We start from the raw sequence: 16,579 nt of genomic DNA on the forward strand, positions 1-16,579 counted from the left end.
ACTGTCGCATTCTTTCTTTCCACAGTTGTCGATGATATATTCTTACTCTGCTTGACAAAGAACCATTGCTAATGTGAAAGAACTTCAACCGAATTAGTAGTTATACTTTACCATTTGTTAGGCTACAATGTGGCACTGCTCTACTGTACTTCTGTCACCTGCTATATTCTCAGTTGTACCGTTGAATTGCTCAGGAGGACAAACCAGATTTCATTTTCTTTTTTTTCATAGGCATGCAACTGCCACTGTGTCACACCACTACTACCACCGCTATGAGGAAATTTTATCCGACCAAGATTGCCAACGTTATTCGGTGTTTCCCGTGGAGCCAGCCCTGGGCCTAGCCCTACTTTCAAACACAAATTACAGGTAAGATAAGCGTTTGGTGGTTTGGGGGTATAATGGAGTATTAGTACGAGAGACGAGAGCCTGAAGGTAGTACTACTAAAGTCCTAGGACTCTTGGATTCACTTCACTTAGTCTGTGAGAGGCACTTAGTGTTGAAAACATTTGGGCATTTACACTTAAAGGAAGAAAATGGAACTAAACTTTCAGGAAAACAGTCAACGTTAAACCCCCACCCACCAGGCAAGCAGTAAAAAACAGGTATGCTCAGATAAAGTTTGAAAAAGTATATTTATATCCCTAACAAAATAATCTCCCGCAAGACCCTCCCTAACCCCAACGATTGTCCTTCAAAAGTCCCCAAAAACCCAACTCCCAATTCCCACCCCCCAAAAGTCTCTAAAAAAGGGGCAAGGGACACTATGGGTGGATGCTGTTCACTTTTTGGGCCAGGGCATCATGCTCCTCGCGGAGCAAGGCGAGCTCCTGCTGAAGGCGGGACACCATCAGGGTGGTGCGGCGCAGGCGTGCCTTCACTGCCTTGCAGGTGCAAGGCCTGTGAGAAGCAGCTGTTGGCCTTGCTGCTCGGCGGTGGCGTTTGCCTTTGGCAGCCCGGCTCAGTCTCGGTGGACCACTGTGCTGGGTCACGGTGGCAGCCGGTGAGGCCACGGAGGACGACGTTGTCGTTGTTGTCGACCGCACACTTTCCACGTCCTCCAGGGCCACCAGCCGCCGATATTCCGCAACAGTGGCCTCGATTCTCCGTTGCCGGGCCGCTCTAGCCAGCTCCTTCCTCCTTGTTCGTTTGGAAGGAGAACCTATATGAAGAAAGAAAGACATAGTCTGTAACCAATGCTCTTTAAGATTAACTCAATCATTCAGCAGAAATGTGTGCTGCAGTACAACTAGCAACTTGCAAGCGCATTACATAACTATTGAGGCCAGTATCTATCTAACCTCACACTTCTTCATCCTTGCTCTAACATTAGTGGGAGTTTAAGGAACAAATTCTATGAGCACTGTGGACTTCCATTGGAGTCGACTATGAAAGTACACCAGTCTTATTCTTCTTCTTGTCTCTTGTTTTGGAAAATTGGTACGTTATTTTCTGCAAGCCGGCATAATGCCAGCGCGGTAAACTTGCACCCGAGAAAAAGAGACGCACGCCATGAGGAGTGACCTAGACTTGCGTTGCCGTTGCGTTACTGTACCCGTCCAGTACATGCAGGTGGTGAATCTCTTACTTTTCTATTACGGGTGGCACTGAGAATACTCTGTTACAACTCAAGGGCTACTGCTTAATTAATTTAACTTTCACCCTACAGTGGAAATGAGTACTAGAAATGGAAAATTGAAGAAGATAAATAATCTGATTATCTATCACTTCACATGGGATGTTTTTGCTTATATATGGGATGACTTTAGGTGCTTTGCTTTTTATTGAGTGACAGGCAGTGATACACCCACACATGAATGACTGAGTACTACTAAACTTATTAAGAGAGGTAGGGAGTGGCCACCATAATAACCGGATCTATGCAGTGCTTGCAATACAAACTACTGCTACTATTTATGGTAGTATTTGGACAAAATTAAAAGTTCTTTTCCTTGCCTTTCCTACACTGGAACGGACGTGCGGGTGCAGTGTTAGTGTTACATGCTCTTCAAAGTTACACTTAGTTCATCCACTGACCGTCTACTCTCTCTAGATCATGGGTACTCACAAACTTTCTCTCAGGGGCTACATTTACAGTGTAGTTTGGGGCCGAGGGCCGCACTGGTGGGGGCGGAGTCAGAGGGGGCGGGGCTAAAGCAAAACGATAACTTGTGACCATGAGGTTGCACACAGGTCCCTGCAGCAGATGCCCTCATCCACTGAGCCACCAGACCCAGCATTTACATACATCTCTCTCCCTCCTGCTGTCCCTCCTGCCCTCCCTCCATCTCTCTCTCCCTCCTGCCCTCCCTCTCCCTCTGTCATCTCACTGTGTGTGTGTCTATCTGTGTCAGCCTTCAGCCCGGGTTGAGACCGCTTCCTCAACGCGCACACACAGACAACAACACCAAAGTACTTAACAGGTCTTTAAAAGACCATTAACATATTATTGAGGCTTTGTTTGTTTTAGCGCCCCTGCTTCTCCACCCTGACAATCACTGCTTGCCCGGCCCCACAGAGCAGAGGCTTAGTTCTATTTCACCTCTTTGTGGCCTTGCATCTCCACTCTGCTCTGTGGGGGCCGGGGGAGCAGTGATTGTCAGAGTGGAGATGCAGGGGCGCTAACAGGTGAAATACAAAAAAGCCTCTGCTCTGTGGGGGCCGGGGGAGCAGTGATTGTCTGCAAGGTCAGCGCACCGCCAACGAAGGCTTGCCGGGCCACCACCGGCCCGCGGGCCGTACTAGGAGTACCCCTGCTCTAGATACACATATGCTATCTAAGAGTCAGATAGTAGCATGATCCAGGTATATGGACACATACAGTTTCTGTGTCACCCACCCAGGCTGTTGTCCTTCCACCCATCATTGCTTCATCATTCACCCAGCCATGCATCTCATATTCTTGCCTTCCCAGCTAGTCTTCAATCTCAATAAGTAAGGAATATATAAGAGCTTACCTCTGGCCGCCACCACCGTCTCAACTCTCACATCCGGCGCCGCCGCCTCCTCCCCTGATGATGAATTGCCCTCCGCCTCCGTGTCGAGCACCACCACCACACTGGCCCCGCCACCAGATGTTCCACCTACAAAGTACATTTAAGAATCTTAGAATAAAGCACTCACTAGTCACTAGTATTTGGTCTAGGAATGAAGACATGTGAAAACAATGTAATTTGTGACTGTCTACGTTAAAGTTAAAAAAAATGTCCCTTTTTCCAGGGAAGGTTGTCTTGCTGCACTTTTTGGCACAACTGATGAAGGCTGATTTTTTAACACGCACCATTTTTCTCCACACAGACAGAAGATGGACTTCTAACAACAAGATCAAGTTGAAACCAGGTGAGAGCTCGGCTCGACCACAAGAAATGTCTTCAATTAATCGTCAGCACTAACCACTTTTCCATTATCAGTTAAACGTTTAGTTTTATTATGACTTCATTTTAATAAATGTGTTTACTTTTAATAAAGCTTTTAAATTTAAATACAATCTGTGTTTTTTGGTCCTCCAGACTAGAGTGACTGAACGAAAGGTTTTGCAATTTTTGCAAGCATGAGTCCAGATAGAACACTTCAAAAGACATTATGGACAATCCCAGAGGACTGCACTAAGTTGATAGAGCTATTGCTGACTAGAATCATGGGAGTTTCGCCAACCGTGCAATCTTAGTTAGCTACACAGACAGACTAATAAGAATAATCTAGTAATACCACAGGGAGTCATAGTAGAGGCAGGATAAGAATTTAGATACAGTCTACAAGAAGAGCAAAGACAATTTTGAAAAAATTCAAATGAGGAACGCTAGGAAAAATAGGTACTAGTCTAAAATGAAAACTTACTGGGGCCAGCAGAGGAGCCCTCGCCTGCCCGATCCTGGCCCTGTTGATGAACAGCATCCGCCGCCTGCTGCTCCTGTGTCCTCCTCTCGCCCCTGGGGGGAGCTGACGTACAACATGAAAGAAAGAACAGAAAACATGGATGATTGTTGCTTGTCAATGTCAACCAAATCAAACATTTCAAAAGAACAATAACAAAATATTTCCGCGAAATTATATTGATTATGGTTACTTTTTATTTATTTGCGGACCTGTGACTTCGAAAGTCACGTAACTCACTAAACAAAGTACTGAAACGTTCACCTAGGACTGGCAGGCAGCAGTCCGCAGGCAAGACGCAAAGTGACAGACAAACTCCATTGTGATTTCAGTCAGATCAGTGACAACACTAACAGTTGCCTGCTACATTACCAGTCATTTAAATAGTCAAACTATCAATCCACCGCCACTATTTTTCTTATTGTCAGGGTTACAAAGGAAGGGGCAGATTTAAGCCCTTGCGGCTCATTTGCGCCGTTCTTGCGTGACTTTTGTGACGCAGCAGCTAAACAAAAAAGGGCGCCATGGTGCGGCGTATAATATTATAACAACGTGACGCATTTGGGAGATGCATCCCGTTATAAAGCCCTGCGCCATCAGGGGGCGTTCCGGCGCAAGGGAGGGCATTCCTGCGCTGGAACACATCCTAATAGTGGCTGAGGGAAATCTACAAAATATCAATCAGTCACCTTTAGGACAATGATGCGTCACACAAACCCTGCACCTGCTTGAAGCAGACGTACGGCTTGACCCAGCATTGGGGAGATAGGGTACCCCAGAGCATTGATGGAGCTGCGCCATCGTTGCGACGCAACTCCAGCAGTAAAGCTTCGGTGACGTTTTGGGCCCATGGGGAGCCGCATTGCAAATACGGCGCACCATGTTTGGTGGTGGTAGCGGGCCGCACAATTAATGGCGCATCCCTGCTACTTTGCAGGGATGCGACGGTAATTGCAATTCTGCCCCTTAGGGGCATACTTACTTACGCGTTCTGGCGCATCTCCAGAGATGCGCCAGATCAAATGCGTCACGCAAAACTACCCTTGCGACACGGCAGATGTGCCTCATTTACAATGCGGCGCGCCCTGGCGCAAGGGTAGGCACTTGCGTGACGCATCTCGTCACGTAAGAGCGGCGCATCGCTGGAGTCACGTCGCCAACGCAATGCAACTCCAGTAATGCTCAGGGCCACCCAATACTTTACATGCTGTGTCAGTCCTTTCGCCTGCTTCGAGCAGACATAAGGAATTGAATTGACGTAGCAGCGTCGCAGAAGTGCCTGCGTTAAATCTTGTAGATTTCACGCAGGCAATTTTGCGAGGCGCACAGCCGCTGGACCGCCCACCCTGCGTACTAGGAACGCACCCATTGTGGTGCAGGCCCATGGCTTTATAACGTGACGCATCTCCCTAGATGCGTCATGCTGTAAATGACTTGCAGGGATGCGGCACGTTTACGCCGCTGTTGCGTCACGCAAGGCAACGTAAACGTGGCGCAAGGGGCTTGTAAATGTAATCTGCCCCCTAGTGTCTAGCATTACGCAGTTCTGTTAAGTACACTCATACATAATAGTTACTCAGGCCAATGAGACCACGAAATAGAAAACAAATAAGCATAGTAGCAACCCCACTGAGAAGGAGAGCAGTGCACCTGAAATGCACAGAAGATTTTGAAATATAATTTAACTACAATGTAATCGTCATCAGCGGCATTATTGGCTTGCTCCATGTAAAAAACAAATATTTGCAATACAACAACACAGAGCAGGAGAAAACATCATAGTAGTGAGTGATTAAATGCCAATGGCTACTACTACTCACCAAGCCCGGGGATCTCCAAGCCGAGCTGGTCCAGCAGGTCGCGCTCGCGGTCCAGGAGGTCCGTCCAGCGATGGGTGACCTGGCTGTAGGTGCGCTGGACCCCGTAGAGGTGGGATATGGCCCAGCACACCTTCTCCCACCGCTTCCGGCGCTCCCGCATGTTATAGCCGCCGGCCGCGATCCTGCCGCCTCCCGCGATGGTCCTGGGCAGGCGGCGCTGGACGAAGTAGACCAGCGCGCCCACTTCCTCCGGGCTGAATATCTCCCGGCGCGTCACCTGCTCCCCCCTCGATCTCACGCCTGCTGTCCTGCCACTGGGTCCAGCACTACTCCCCGCCGCCGCTGCGGCCCTCAAGTGCCTGGGCAGCTTCACGGCGCCTGGCTTGACCATGGTCTGGGCAGGTAAGGTAGGAAGAAGTAGAAAATTAAGAAAGAATAGGATAGGGAAGAAGAAAAGAAAAGAGTTTACAAAAGTAGTTTAAAAGTAAAGAAAAATAGCAGAAAAGACAAAAATATACAGCTAGGAAAAGAGAGGGATAGATAAGAAGCAAAATCGTAAAAAAAAAACTGAAAACAAGCAAAGGATGGGAAAGATATCAAGAGGATTAAACACCATGCCCAGACACAGGAAATGAATGAAAAACAAGATGGCCGGCGCCCGTTTCCGAGCGCGAAAGTCAGTTCGCGCGAGATTTTCCTCGCGATCTCGTGCGAACCTCTAGATTTCCCGCGCGATCTCGTGCGAACCTCTACTCGCAATGCGCTTACTGCGCGAGATTATACATAGCGGGCGGAAACGGAAATACGTCACGCAAACAAAATGGCCGCGCCCGTACTCGACCTTGGGGTAAATTCGCGTGTTGCGCTGCAAGCGGCTCGCGAATACTGCAAAAAAACTCGCGAAACAACAAGCCGCAAAAAAATAAAATGCTCATTCGCACGAATTGGCGGCTTCCGCGGTCGGTTTCGCACGACGCCGCGCCCCGCGAATAGCGCGAAAAAAACCGCAAAACGATTTCAGCAAAAGCAAAAGCAATGAGCAGGTGCAAAAGGTCAACCTCATGATTTGTAACGATTCTTTGTATTGCTTCCTGAGGGGGCCCTCCAGAATTCGGTTGCCTGCTTGCAACTATTGTGTGACCCTGCTCTGACCTTAACTGTATGCCACAAAGGTCCTGATTTACAGCTAAAGGAGCAGACAAGCAGGTGCCAGGCTGGAACTTTAAATTCTTTCAGTGACACATTAATTAGCCCCTAATTCATTATTGTCAGTTGGGGCAGGGCAGGTGTTGTAACTAATTTTGCAACAATGAAAGCACTTAGCAAGTGCAAAAGATCACTAATCAGGGCGCACTAAGGAAGCAGGTGCCAGCTAAAAAAATATTCTGTGACACATTAATCAGCCCCAAATTAATTCAGGTCACTTGAGGCAGGGAAGGTGTGCTTTGCTTTGCCGAAAATAATGTACACTGGACAACCAGAGGGTGTGGTGATGAAACAGAGGGTGGCATGGGTGGGCCAGAGGGTGGCATGAGTAGTCAGAGAGTGGCAGTGGTGACAGAGAGTGGCAGTGATGAAGAAGAGTGTCCCAAACAGGCTGGACATGTAGAAACAACAAGTTCGCAAAACTTGCGACCCGACAGGTAAGTTCGCAAATTGCGAAATTGTAAAAACCCTCGCGAACTGGCAGAAACACGGGCGAACACAAAAAAAAAAAAAAATCCGCAAATTCGCGGGAATTCGCGGATTTTGCGGATTGCGAATCCGCAAATCCGCAAAATTCGCGAACGCGAGATCCGCAAAATTCGCCCATGCCTACCTCAGAATAGTTACACATATGCCACAAAGGTCCTGAATTACAGCTAAGGGAGACAAGCAGGAGCCAGGCTGGAGGTTCAAATCCATTAATCAGCCCCTAATTCATTATTGTCAGTTGGGGCAGGGCAGGTGTTGTAACTAATTTTGCAACAATGAAAGCACTTAGCAAGTGCAAAAGATCACTAATCAGGAAGCACTAAGGAAGCAGGTGCCAGCTAAAAAAATATTCTGTGACACATTAATCAGCCCCAAATTAATTCAGGTCACTTGAGGCAGGGAAGGTGTGCTTGCGTTGCCACAATAATGTACACTGACTGGACAACCAGAGGGTGCTGTGATGAAACAGAGGGTGGCATGGGTGGGCCAGAGGGTGGCATGAGTAGTCAGAGAGTGGCAGTGGTGACAGAGAGTGGCAGTGATGAAGAAGAGTGTCCCAAACAGGCTGGACACGTAGAAACAACAAGTTCGCGAAACTTGCGACCCGACAGGTAAGTTCGCAATTTGCGACATTGTACAAAACCCTCGCGAACTGGCAGAAACCTGCGCAAACACAAAAAAAAAAATCCGCAAATTCGCGAGAATTCGCGGATTTTGCGGATTGCGAGTTCGCAAATCCGCAAAATTCGCGAACGCGAGATTCGCAAAATTCGCCCATGCTTACTTGAAGGAGCACTGGGCATGGACTCACATGCGGGTCATTAACCCCCCTCCAAGATTAGGAACAGTGGGTCTCCTCTCGCACACCCCACAGCATGGGCCACTCCTATCTGTGATGCCCATGCTCACATGGGCTCACATGTGGGTCATTAATGCCCCTCCTGGAATAGAAGCAGAGGGTCTCCTCTCACACACACCACAGCACTGGGCACACTTGCCTGCAATGCTCCTGGGGCATGGGCTCACATGCGGGTCATTAACCCCCTCCTAGACTAGAAGCAGAGGGCTCATCTCGCACACCCCACAGCACGGGGCACTCTTGTCTGCGATGCTCCTCGGGCATGAGTTCACATGTGAGTCATTAATGCCCTCCTGGAATAGAAGCAGAAGTTATCCTCTTGCACACCCCACAGCGCTGGGCACTCTTGCCTGCGATGCTCCTGGGACAAGGGCTCACATGCAGGTCATTACTGCCCCTCCTAGACTACAAGCAGAGGGCACATCTCACACACCCCACAGTGGTCCTGGTTGAGGACTTGCACTGGAGCTGCTAACCAGGCCCCAGTAGCAGAGCTTGCCTAGCACACGAACCCATTCGCTGCTAGGCCTCCCTCCGTGCTAAGCCTTTTTTTGGCTATTTGGGGTAGTTCGCTCTTAGGCCCATGTAACGTTTTGTCCACATAAGGTATCTACACTTAATTTGTGTTCTTTTCTTCCGGCATCATGGAGATTTTAAAGATACCCAAGTTTTGTGGATTCCCCTGGAGGAGGCCCAGAAATTCGCCAAAGTACATTTTTAAATAGGGAAAAAGTGCAAATTGTACTAACAAAGGGTTTGTGTTGCTAAAATTACCATCGTCCCAGCTTTCAGGGACAGGCATACTTTTGTAAGAAAACCATTATTTTACATAGTTTGGTGCTTTACTGGGGCATAGCATATTTTTGCTACTTTTTGTGCTTTCAACCTCTTTCCACTTAATGGTAGAAATAGATGTGAAAGTTACAATGGATCCCGGAAAGCTATACATTTCTGGAAAGTAGACGAAATTCAGAATTCAGAAAGGGGTCATTTGTGTAGATCCTTCAAGGTTCTTTTCATAGAAATTACCAGTTGAAAATAACAACAAGTAAAAATTAGTTGAAAAAACAGACATTGGTGCCAACGTTTACACCTGTAACTTTTTCAAAGCATGACAGATCTTTTAAAGCAAGATTGTGTTTTATCCCCTGGACCCTTCTGCTTGTGTGGAAATATAGGACTTGTAGGTTCAACAAGAACTCGAGCAACCCAGAGCCCATAACTGAGCTGGGTCTTGTAATAGCTTTTCATTGTGTACCAAGTGTACAGCAATAATTTGGTAAAGTATAAAGGATGGAAAATAGGTATCAAGGACACATATGTATTTCTGAAATGGGAACAAAATTTAGGGCCACATATATCAATTATTTTTGTGTGCGTGGACTGGACGATTCATAGAATAAGCCTGTTTGAGATTGCAAAGAATGCTTGATACATATATCAAACCCTATTTTGCAATTCGGTAATCTGTTAACGAACGGCTTAATGGATTGCGATTCGCTATTTGGAAGGGGCGTGTTTAGTAGGGGTGGACAGAATTTGCTTAGTCATGCTAAGCAAAGCTCGGCAAAATGGTAACAAATCTCTGCGAGCAAGCATACATTCCACGAACACGTGAAATTGCTTGTTCGCAATGCTTTTTTCCTGTTTGTGAACGCTGTTTGCGTGCTCGGGGGATATTGTCTCACGAACACGCATTTTGATAACGTGAACAAGCAAAAAATTCTGCTGAGCCGCGGAACGTAGAATTTTGGGCAATTCCGCGTACTCCGCCGAACACAAATTTACCTAAATTCTAAAAATTCAGTAAGCAGAACAGAATTTACAGCCCAAGCCTAGTGTTTAGGGCATCCCTTCCAATTTGTTAATCCTAATGGTATGTATGAATGCAGAAGCAACACATTTGCATGTTACCACCTACTTCAAGTAGGTGGTAACCCATTCGCAAATGGGAAGGGTCCCTGAGGGACACCTTACCCTCTGTGAATGTTTTCAAAAGCATTTTTAAGAGAAGGCACTTGTCCCATAAATTACTGCCTGCTCTTAAAAAACAAGCATTGGCATAGCCAATCGGTAGGGCTTTTGGAACCTTATAAGTGTTTACCCATGCAACAGTTGAATTTGCTGCACCAAGGATATTGTGCTACATAACTAAATACTTATAAGGTCCCAAAGGTGAGACCTATTGGCTATACCAATACTTCTGGAAGCAAGCGCTCATCACCCCGCTATTAAAGAAACCCACGATGAATCCAGAATGTCTGTCCAACTTTCGCCCTATATCACTTTTACCATTCCCGGTGAAGGTACTCGAACGTTGGGTCAGCAACTGCCTCTCAAACCATCTCGAGCAGCACCACGTCTTAGACGAATTCCAATTCGGGTTTCGCCCGGCCCATGGCACTGAAACCGCTGTGCTCACTGCCATGGAGGAGCTTCGAATGCGTGCAGACAGGGGCCAAGCCGTGGCCTTGATTTTATTGGATCTGTCTGCCGCATTTGATACGGTCAATCATGGGATTTTGCTTGAGAGATTAAGAGAGGCAGGGATCACTGGTACGGCCCTGCTTTGGTTTCATTCATACCTTAGTGATAGACAACAGGCTGTATCCCTTCCCCCATACCTATCGGCCTTTTCCCCTGTCCCTCACGGTGTTCCTCAGGGCTCCTCTATTAGCCCGATCCTTTTTAATGTTTACCTGAAACCATTGGTTCTGCTAATTAAATCGCACAAGGTGACCACAGTAAATTATGCAGACGATACTCAGCTGTTGCTCTCTTGGGAGGGCGAAGAATCCATCCCCTTAGAAGCTTTTCACAACTGTCTAAGAGACACCGCTAGCTGGTTGCACCGGAATTCCCTCCAGTTCAACTCCGCGAAAACCGAGGTTTTGTTCTGTCCGGCGAGCCGCATTCCCCGCCCTCTGCCTGCTGAGTTCTGGCCCCCGGAAAACTCTAACAACCCACCACCCGTCACCAGTGTTCGCAATCTGGGCGTCATGCTAAACCACCAGCTGAGCATGGAAACGCAGGTCTCAAGAACAGTTGCTACCTGCTCAGCCCTCATGCGCTCACTGCGCAAGGTTCTGCCTCTTTTACCACCCCCGGCCCGAGCATTGATAGTCAGGTGTACTATTCTCAGTCGCCTTGACTACTGTAATGCTCTCCTGTTTGAATCCCCTGTGACACTACTGGACAGACTCCAACGAGTTCAGTCGGCAGCAGCCAAACTGGCTCTTGGTTGGACCAGAAGATCCTCTGCCACCGCTGCGCTGGCCGAGCTGCACTGGCTACCGCTGAAGCAGCGTATTGCCTTCAAGGCCCTCTGTCTGGTCTTCAAGGCACTACATGGTGCAGGACCTAGACCTCTCCAACGCCTGTTCTCGTGGTACACACCCACCAGAACACTTAGGTCTACAACTGCCTGCCTGGTGAAAGTCCCCAAATATAAGAAGTCCAGGATCGGAGGCAGATCTTTCAGAGTGGCTGCAGCTAAGCTGTGGAACAGCTTGCCGGCCGATGTCCGTCAAATCACTCATCTCCTACCCTTTAGGAAGCGAATCAAAACTTGGCTCTTTCCTTCACCCCTTTAGCCTGCTAGTTAAAGTTCAACCTCCCTGTCTATAAACCCAGGAGTAGCCACCAGCGCCAGGATACCTGCAAGGTGACAGTTGCGCTTAATAAATGTTTTAAATAATTAAATAAATAAATAAATTCTAATTATAGTGAATGGGGATTTGATGCTTTGGTCTCTTTAGCTATACGCTACCTATCAGAAAGGACTGAGGAGGGAACTGAATCAAGAGTTGTTGGCCTGAAATGAATTTCAAGCTGTAACAACAGAACACCCAGGTTTACAGCTCTCAAATAATTCAACGCATTTGGAGAGGGCCTATTTCATTTTGACATAGGGGAGAGTAGTATTGAATGGTTGAAGAGAAGAGAATTTCACAAGGATACTGAGTTAGCAAAGTGTCTGACCTGCAACAGTAACTATCATCTGCGTTCATCTTGGCATTTAGCCAGCTCAAACTACCCCTTGCCATTGGAAATGGCCTAAATCCCTCTCTGATGGCATGGATGGAGGAAATCTTTGGTTGTAAAATAGACACTGCCCTAAATAAGTATTGGATTCCTGTCAGTAGCAATGACACTCCTGCAGAAGATGCCTGTCGGTCTTACGGCTTGTTTTTCATTTCCCTTATGGAGGGCTTCCTTGGGTCGCCCACCAGAGCATGGAAGAATCCAAGAGTGGGAGAGGGACTTGTGACAGGAAAGAGTAATCTGTAGTAAGTCACTGCTGTGAGTGGATCAGAGGTAGACGCTATAATCTAAGATTGACCTCACACCAGAGATGGAAAGTTGAACACCTGTAGCAGCAGCTGTGCAGCAGCATAGAGACATTTTACAAAGCATGAATCGCCCCCAACATTTGGGCATGAACGTGCTGGATCAGTGATGCATGCCTACACCCCCAGCAGCGCCACGTGCCTCCCCTTGCCCACCAGGGCCGGGTGGTCCTCGGTCAGCAGCACCTCCATGAGGGGGCACACAGGGGTGAAGAGCTTCACCAGGGCAGTCCTTCAACCCCTTGTTATTCTTGATGTTCTTGTGCACGCAGTGGGTCACCAGCTGCTGGATGTGAGGAGGTAACAGAGAGAGGTGTGAGTCTTGCTGTGAGAGGGAGCCAGAGCCAGCTCTCCATACACGGGGAGAGAGAGGGGGAGAGGAGGAGGAGGGAACAGGACTTTCAGTCTGGCAGCCTGGTATCCTGGTAGCCGCATGCACTCCTACATGTGCTGGCATCTCAGGCGCATACTAAAGCTCACACTGCCAGGCTTCTTATAAGGCTGAGCTGTTCTCACCTTCAACGTACAACAGACAAGTCCAGTGGCTTAATGAAACTTGAGGGGGCCCCCCTGCAAACTACATGGAGGGCCCCCCCATTCTCCATGCCGTTCTAGAGCTCTCAGCCCAGCGACCCGCCATACTGCAGGGGATGCGCGGCTATTGTTACGCCACTGTGACCAATCCAGCTGTTATAAGTGACACTGGATGGTGGAGTCAAAGGTTGGGCTTAGTCTGCCCGCAGGCTATCATAGGTGGTGGTCCATTCATTACAAGGTCCCTGCCATCGGTATACCGGGGAAGTTTGCCCAATTTTAGTTGGGTTTACTTATGCAGACTCCTGTCATGACATACAACATCGGGCCCTCTCATCATTCAGTTTTGACAAAAGTGCATCCACTGCTCCTTCTCGTTTCCATTTTAAAACATTAGACAATGCGACAATGCAGTATTTAAAAAGCAGATGTAACTACAAAGAGCACATTTTGATAATACATTTTTATTAGTAGACAATAACAATCTTAAGAGGCATTGCATAGCTTCATACACACTTTGAATCCAATTCCATCACCGTCTCTCTCTATCTCTCTGTCAGTCAGTATCTCTCTTTCAGTCAGTAAGTCAGTCTCTCTCAGTCAGTCAGTCTGTCATTCAGTCAGTTTCTCTCTCTCTCTCTGTCAGTTTGTCTGTCAGTCAGTCTATCTCTCTGTCAGTCAGTCTCTCTCTCAGTCAGTCTATCTCTCTCTGTAATTCAGTCTTTCTCAGTCTGTCAGTCTCTCTCAGTCAGTCAGACTGTCAGTCAGTCAGTCTGCCAGTCAGTCAGTCTCTCTCTCTGTCAGTCAGTTGGTCTCTTTCCCTCTGGCAGTCTCTCTCAGTCAGTCCCTCTCTTTGTCAGTCATTCTCTCTCAATCCGTATCTCTCCCTGTCAGTCCCTATGTCTGTCAGTCCCTCTGTCTGTCAGTCTCTCTATCAGTCCCTCTCTCTATCAGTCTCTCTATCTATCTCTTTCTGTCAGTCTCTCTCAGTCAGTAGGTCAGTCTCTTTCTCTCTTTCTGTCAGTCAGTCTCTCCCTTTCTGTCAGTCAGTCTCCCACAGTCTCTCTCTGTCAGTTTCTCTCAGTCAGTTAGTCTCTCTCTCTCAGTCAGCCAGTCTCTCTCTATCAGTCTGTCTCTCTCTCTCTGTCAGTCAGTCACTCTCTGTCAGTATCTCTCTCTGTCAGTCAGTGTCTCTCTCTGTCAGAGTCTCTCTCTCTCTCTCTCTCTCTCTGTCAGTCAGTCTCTATCTGACAGTCAGTCTCTCTCTTAGTCATTCTCTCTCTCAGTCAGTCTATCCCTGTCAGTCTCTCTTAGTCAGTCAGTGTCTCTCTCTTAGTCAGTCAGTCTCTCTCTCTTAGTCAGTCAGTTTCTCTCTCAATCAGTCCCTCTCTTAGTCAGTCTCTCTCTCTGTCAGTCCCTCTCTCTGTCAGTCTCTCTCTCTGTCAGTCTCTCTCTGTCAGACTCTCTCAGTCAGTCCCTCTCCCTGTCAGTCCATCTCTCTGTAAGTCTCTCTGTCAGGCTCTCTTTCTCAGCATCTCTCTCTTAGTCTCTCTCTCTCAGTCTCTCTCTGTCAGTCAGTCTTCCACACAGTCTCTCTCTCCCTCTATAAGTCTCTCTCAGTCAGTCATTCTCTCTCTCTCGCAGTCAGCCAGTCTCTCTCAGTCAGTCTCTCCTTCTCTGTCAGTCTCTTAGTCTCTCTCTCTCTGTCAGTCTCTGTCAGTCAGTCTCTCTCTCTCTGAGTCAGTCTCTCTCTCTCTAAATGTCTCTCTCTGTCAGTCAGTCTCTCTCTCTCCCAGTCAGTCTCTCTCTCTCCCAGTCAGTCAGTTTCTCTCTGTCAGTCATTCTCTATCTACCTCAGTCAGTCAGTCTCTCTCTCTCTCTCTGTCAGCCAGTCTTTGTCAGTCAGCCAGCCTCTCTCAGGCAGTCTCTCTCTCCTCTGTCAGTCTCTCTCTCAGTCAGTCTCTCTCAGTCAGTCTCTCTCGCAGTCAATCAGTCTATCTGTCTGTCAGTCAGTCTCTGCCTCTCTCTCAGTCTCTTTCTCAGTCAGTCAGTATCTCTCTACCTCAGTCAGTCAGTCTCTGTCTCTCCCTTCTCTTTCTCAACTCTGTCCAACCTATCTCTACTGTCTCTCTCTCCACTCTCGCTCCACTGTCTCTCTCTCCACTTTCTCTCTCTCTACTCTCTCTCCACTCTCTCACTATCTCTCTCTCTCTCTCCACTCTCTCTCTTCACTCTCTCCCTCCACTGTCTCCCTCCACTGTCTCCCTCCTCTCTCTCGCTACTCTCTCTCCACTCTCTCTCTCTCTCCACCCTCTCTCCCTTCTCTCTCTCTCTCTACTCTCTCTCCACTGTCTCTCTCCACTGTCACTCTCAACTGTCTCTCTCCACTGACTCTCTCCACTGTCACTTTCCACTCTATCTCTACACTCTCTCTCCACTCTCTCTCCACTCTCTCTCCACTCTCTCCACTGTCTCCCTTCACTCTTTCTCTATACTCTCTCTACTCTCTGTCCACTCTCTATCCACTCTTTCTCTCCCCACTCTCTCTCTCTCTACTCTCCCTCCACTCTCTCTCCACTCTCTCTCCACTCTCTCTCCACTCTCCCTCCAATCTCTCCACTCTCTCCACTCTCTCTCCCCACTCCCACTCCACTCTCACTCTCTCTCCGCTCTCTCTCCACTCTCTCTCTCTCCACTCTCTCTCACTCACTCTATCCACTGTCTCTCCATGCTCTCTCCACTCTCTCTACACTGTCTAAATCCACTCTCTCTCCACTCTCTCTCTACTCTCTCTCCACTGTCTCTCTCCAGTCTCTCTCTCCACTGTCTCTCTCCCTCTCTCTCTACACTGTCTCTCTCTGCTCTCCATACACTCTCTCTCTCCAATTTCTCTCTATCCACTCTCTCTCTCTCCACTCTCTCTCTATCCACTCTCTCACTCTCCACTCTCTCCCACTCTCCCTCAAAAAGTAGTGTGCATTCCATGGGCTTCCGCAGAAATGTTTCCAGGGGGGGTACATTTTTAACTTCATCACCATCCCCCTTGCACCCTTCTCTTCTCTACCTTGCACCCTTCTCGCCCTCCCTCTTGCACCCTTCTCCCCCTCCCCCTTGCACCCTTCTCCCCCTCCCCCTTGTACCCTACTCCACCTCCGCCTTGCATCCTTTTCTACCTTGCACCATTATCCCCTCTGCCTTGCAATATTCTCCCCTCTGCCTTGCACCCTTCTCCCCTCTACCTTGCACCCTTCTCCCCTCTGCCTTGCACCCTTCTCCTCTCTGACTTGCACCCTACTCCACTTCTGCCTTGCACCCTTTTCGACCTTGCACCATTCTCCCCTCCCCCTTGCACCCTTCTCCCCCTTCCCCTTGTACTCTACTCCACCTCTGCCTTGTTACCTTTTCTACCTTGTACCAATCTCCCCTCTGCCTTGCACCATTCTCCCCT

At 48.3% G+C, this 16,579-nt stretch overlaps 1 protein-coding gene across 2 annotated transcripts; it reads right to left on the reverse strand.

Moving 5' to 3' along the window:
• Positions 1–232: 232 nt before the first annotated feature.
• On the reverse strand, positions 233–3,937 carry LOC147678940 (uncharacterized). Of its 2 annotated transcripts, XR_015300856.1 has the most exons (3): positions 3,839–3,937; positions 2,959–3,084; positions 233–1,163 (listed from the first exon to the last, which is right to left on the reverse strand). XR_015300856.1 is itself a non-coding variant. In XM_086942690.1 (2 exons), the coding sequence occupies exons 1-2, from the start codon at positions 3,095–3,097 to the stop codon at positions 766–768; spliced, it is 537 nt and encodes a 178-aa protein (XP_086798816.1). In that variant the 5' UTR covers positions 3,098–3,113; the 3' UTR covers positions 233–765. The 2 variants fall into 2 exon arrangements, 1 of the variants encoding a protein (XP_086798816.1); XM_086942690.1 differs by lacking the exon at positions 3,839–3,937 and having other exon boundaries at positions 2,959–3,113.
• Positions 3,938–16,579: the final 12,642 nt, after the last annotated feature.

Source organism: Lissotriton vulgaris, chromosome 11 (genome assembly GCF_964263255.1).
Source record: "Lissotriton vulgaris chromosome 11, aLisVul1.2, whole genome shotgun sequence".
In the NCBI taxonomy this organism is placed as follows: Eukaryota; Metazoa; Chordata; class Amphibia; order Caudata; family Salamandridae; genus Lissotriton; species Lissotriton vulgaris.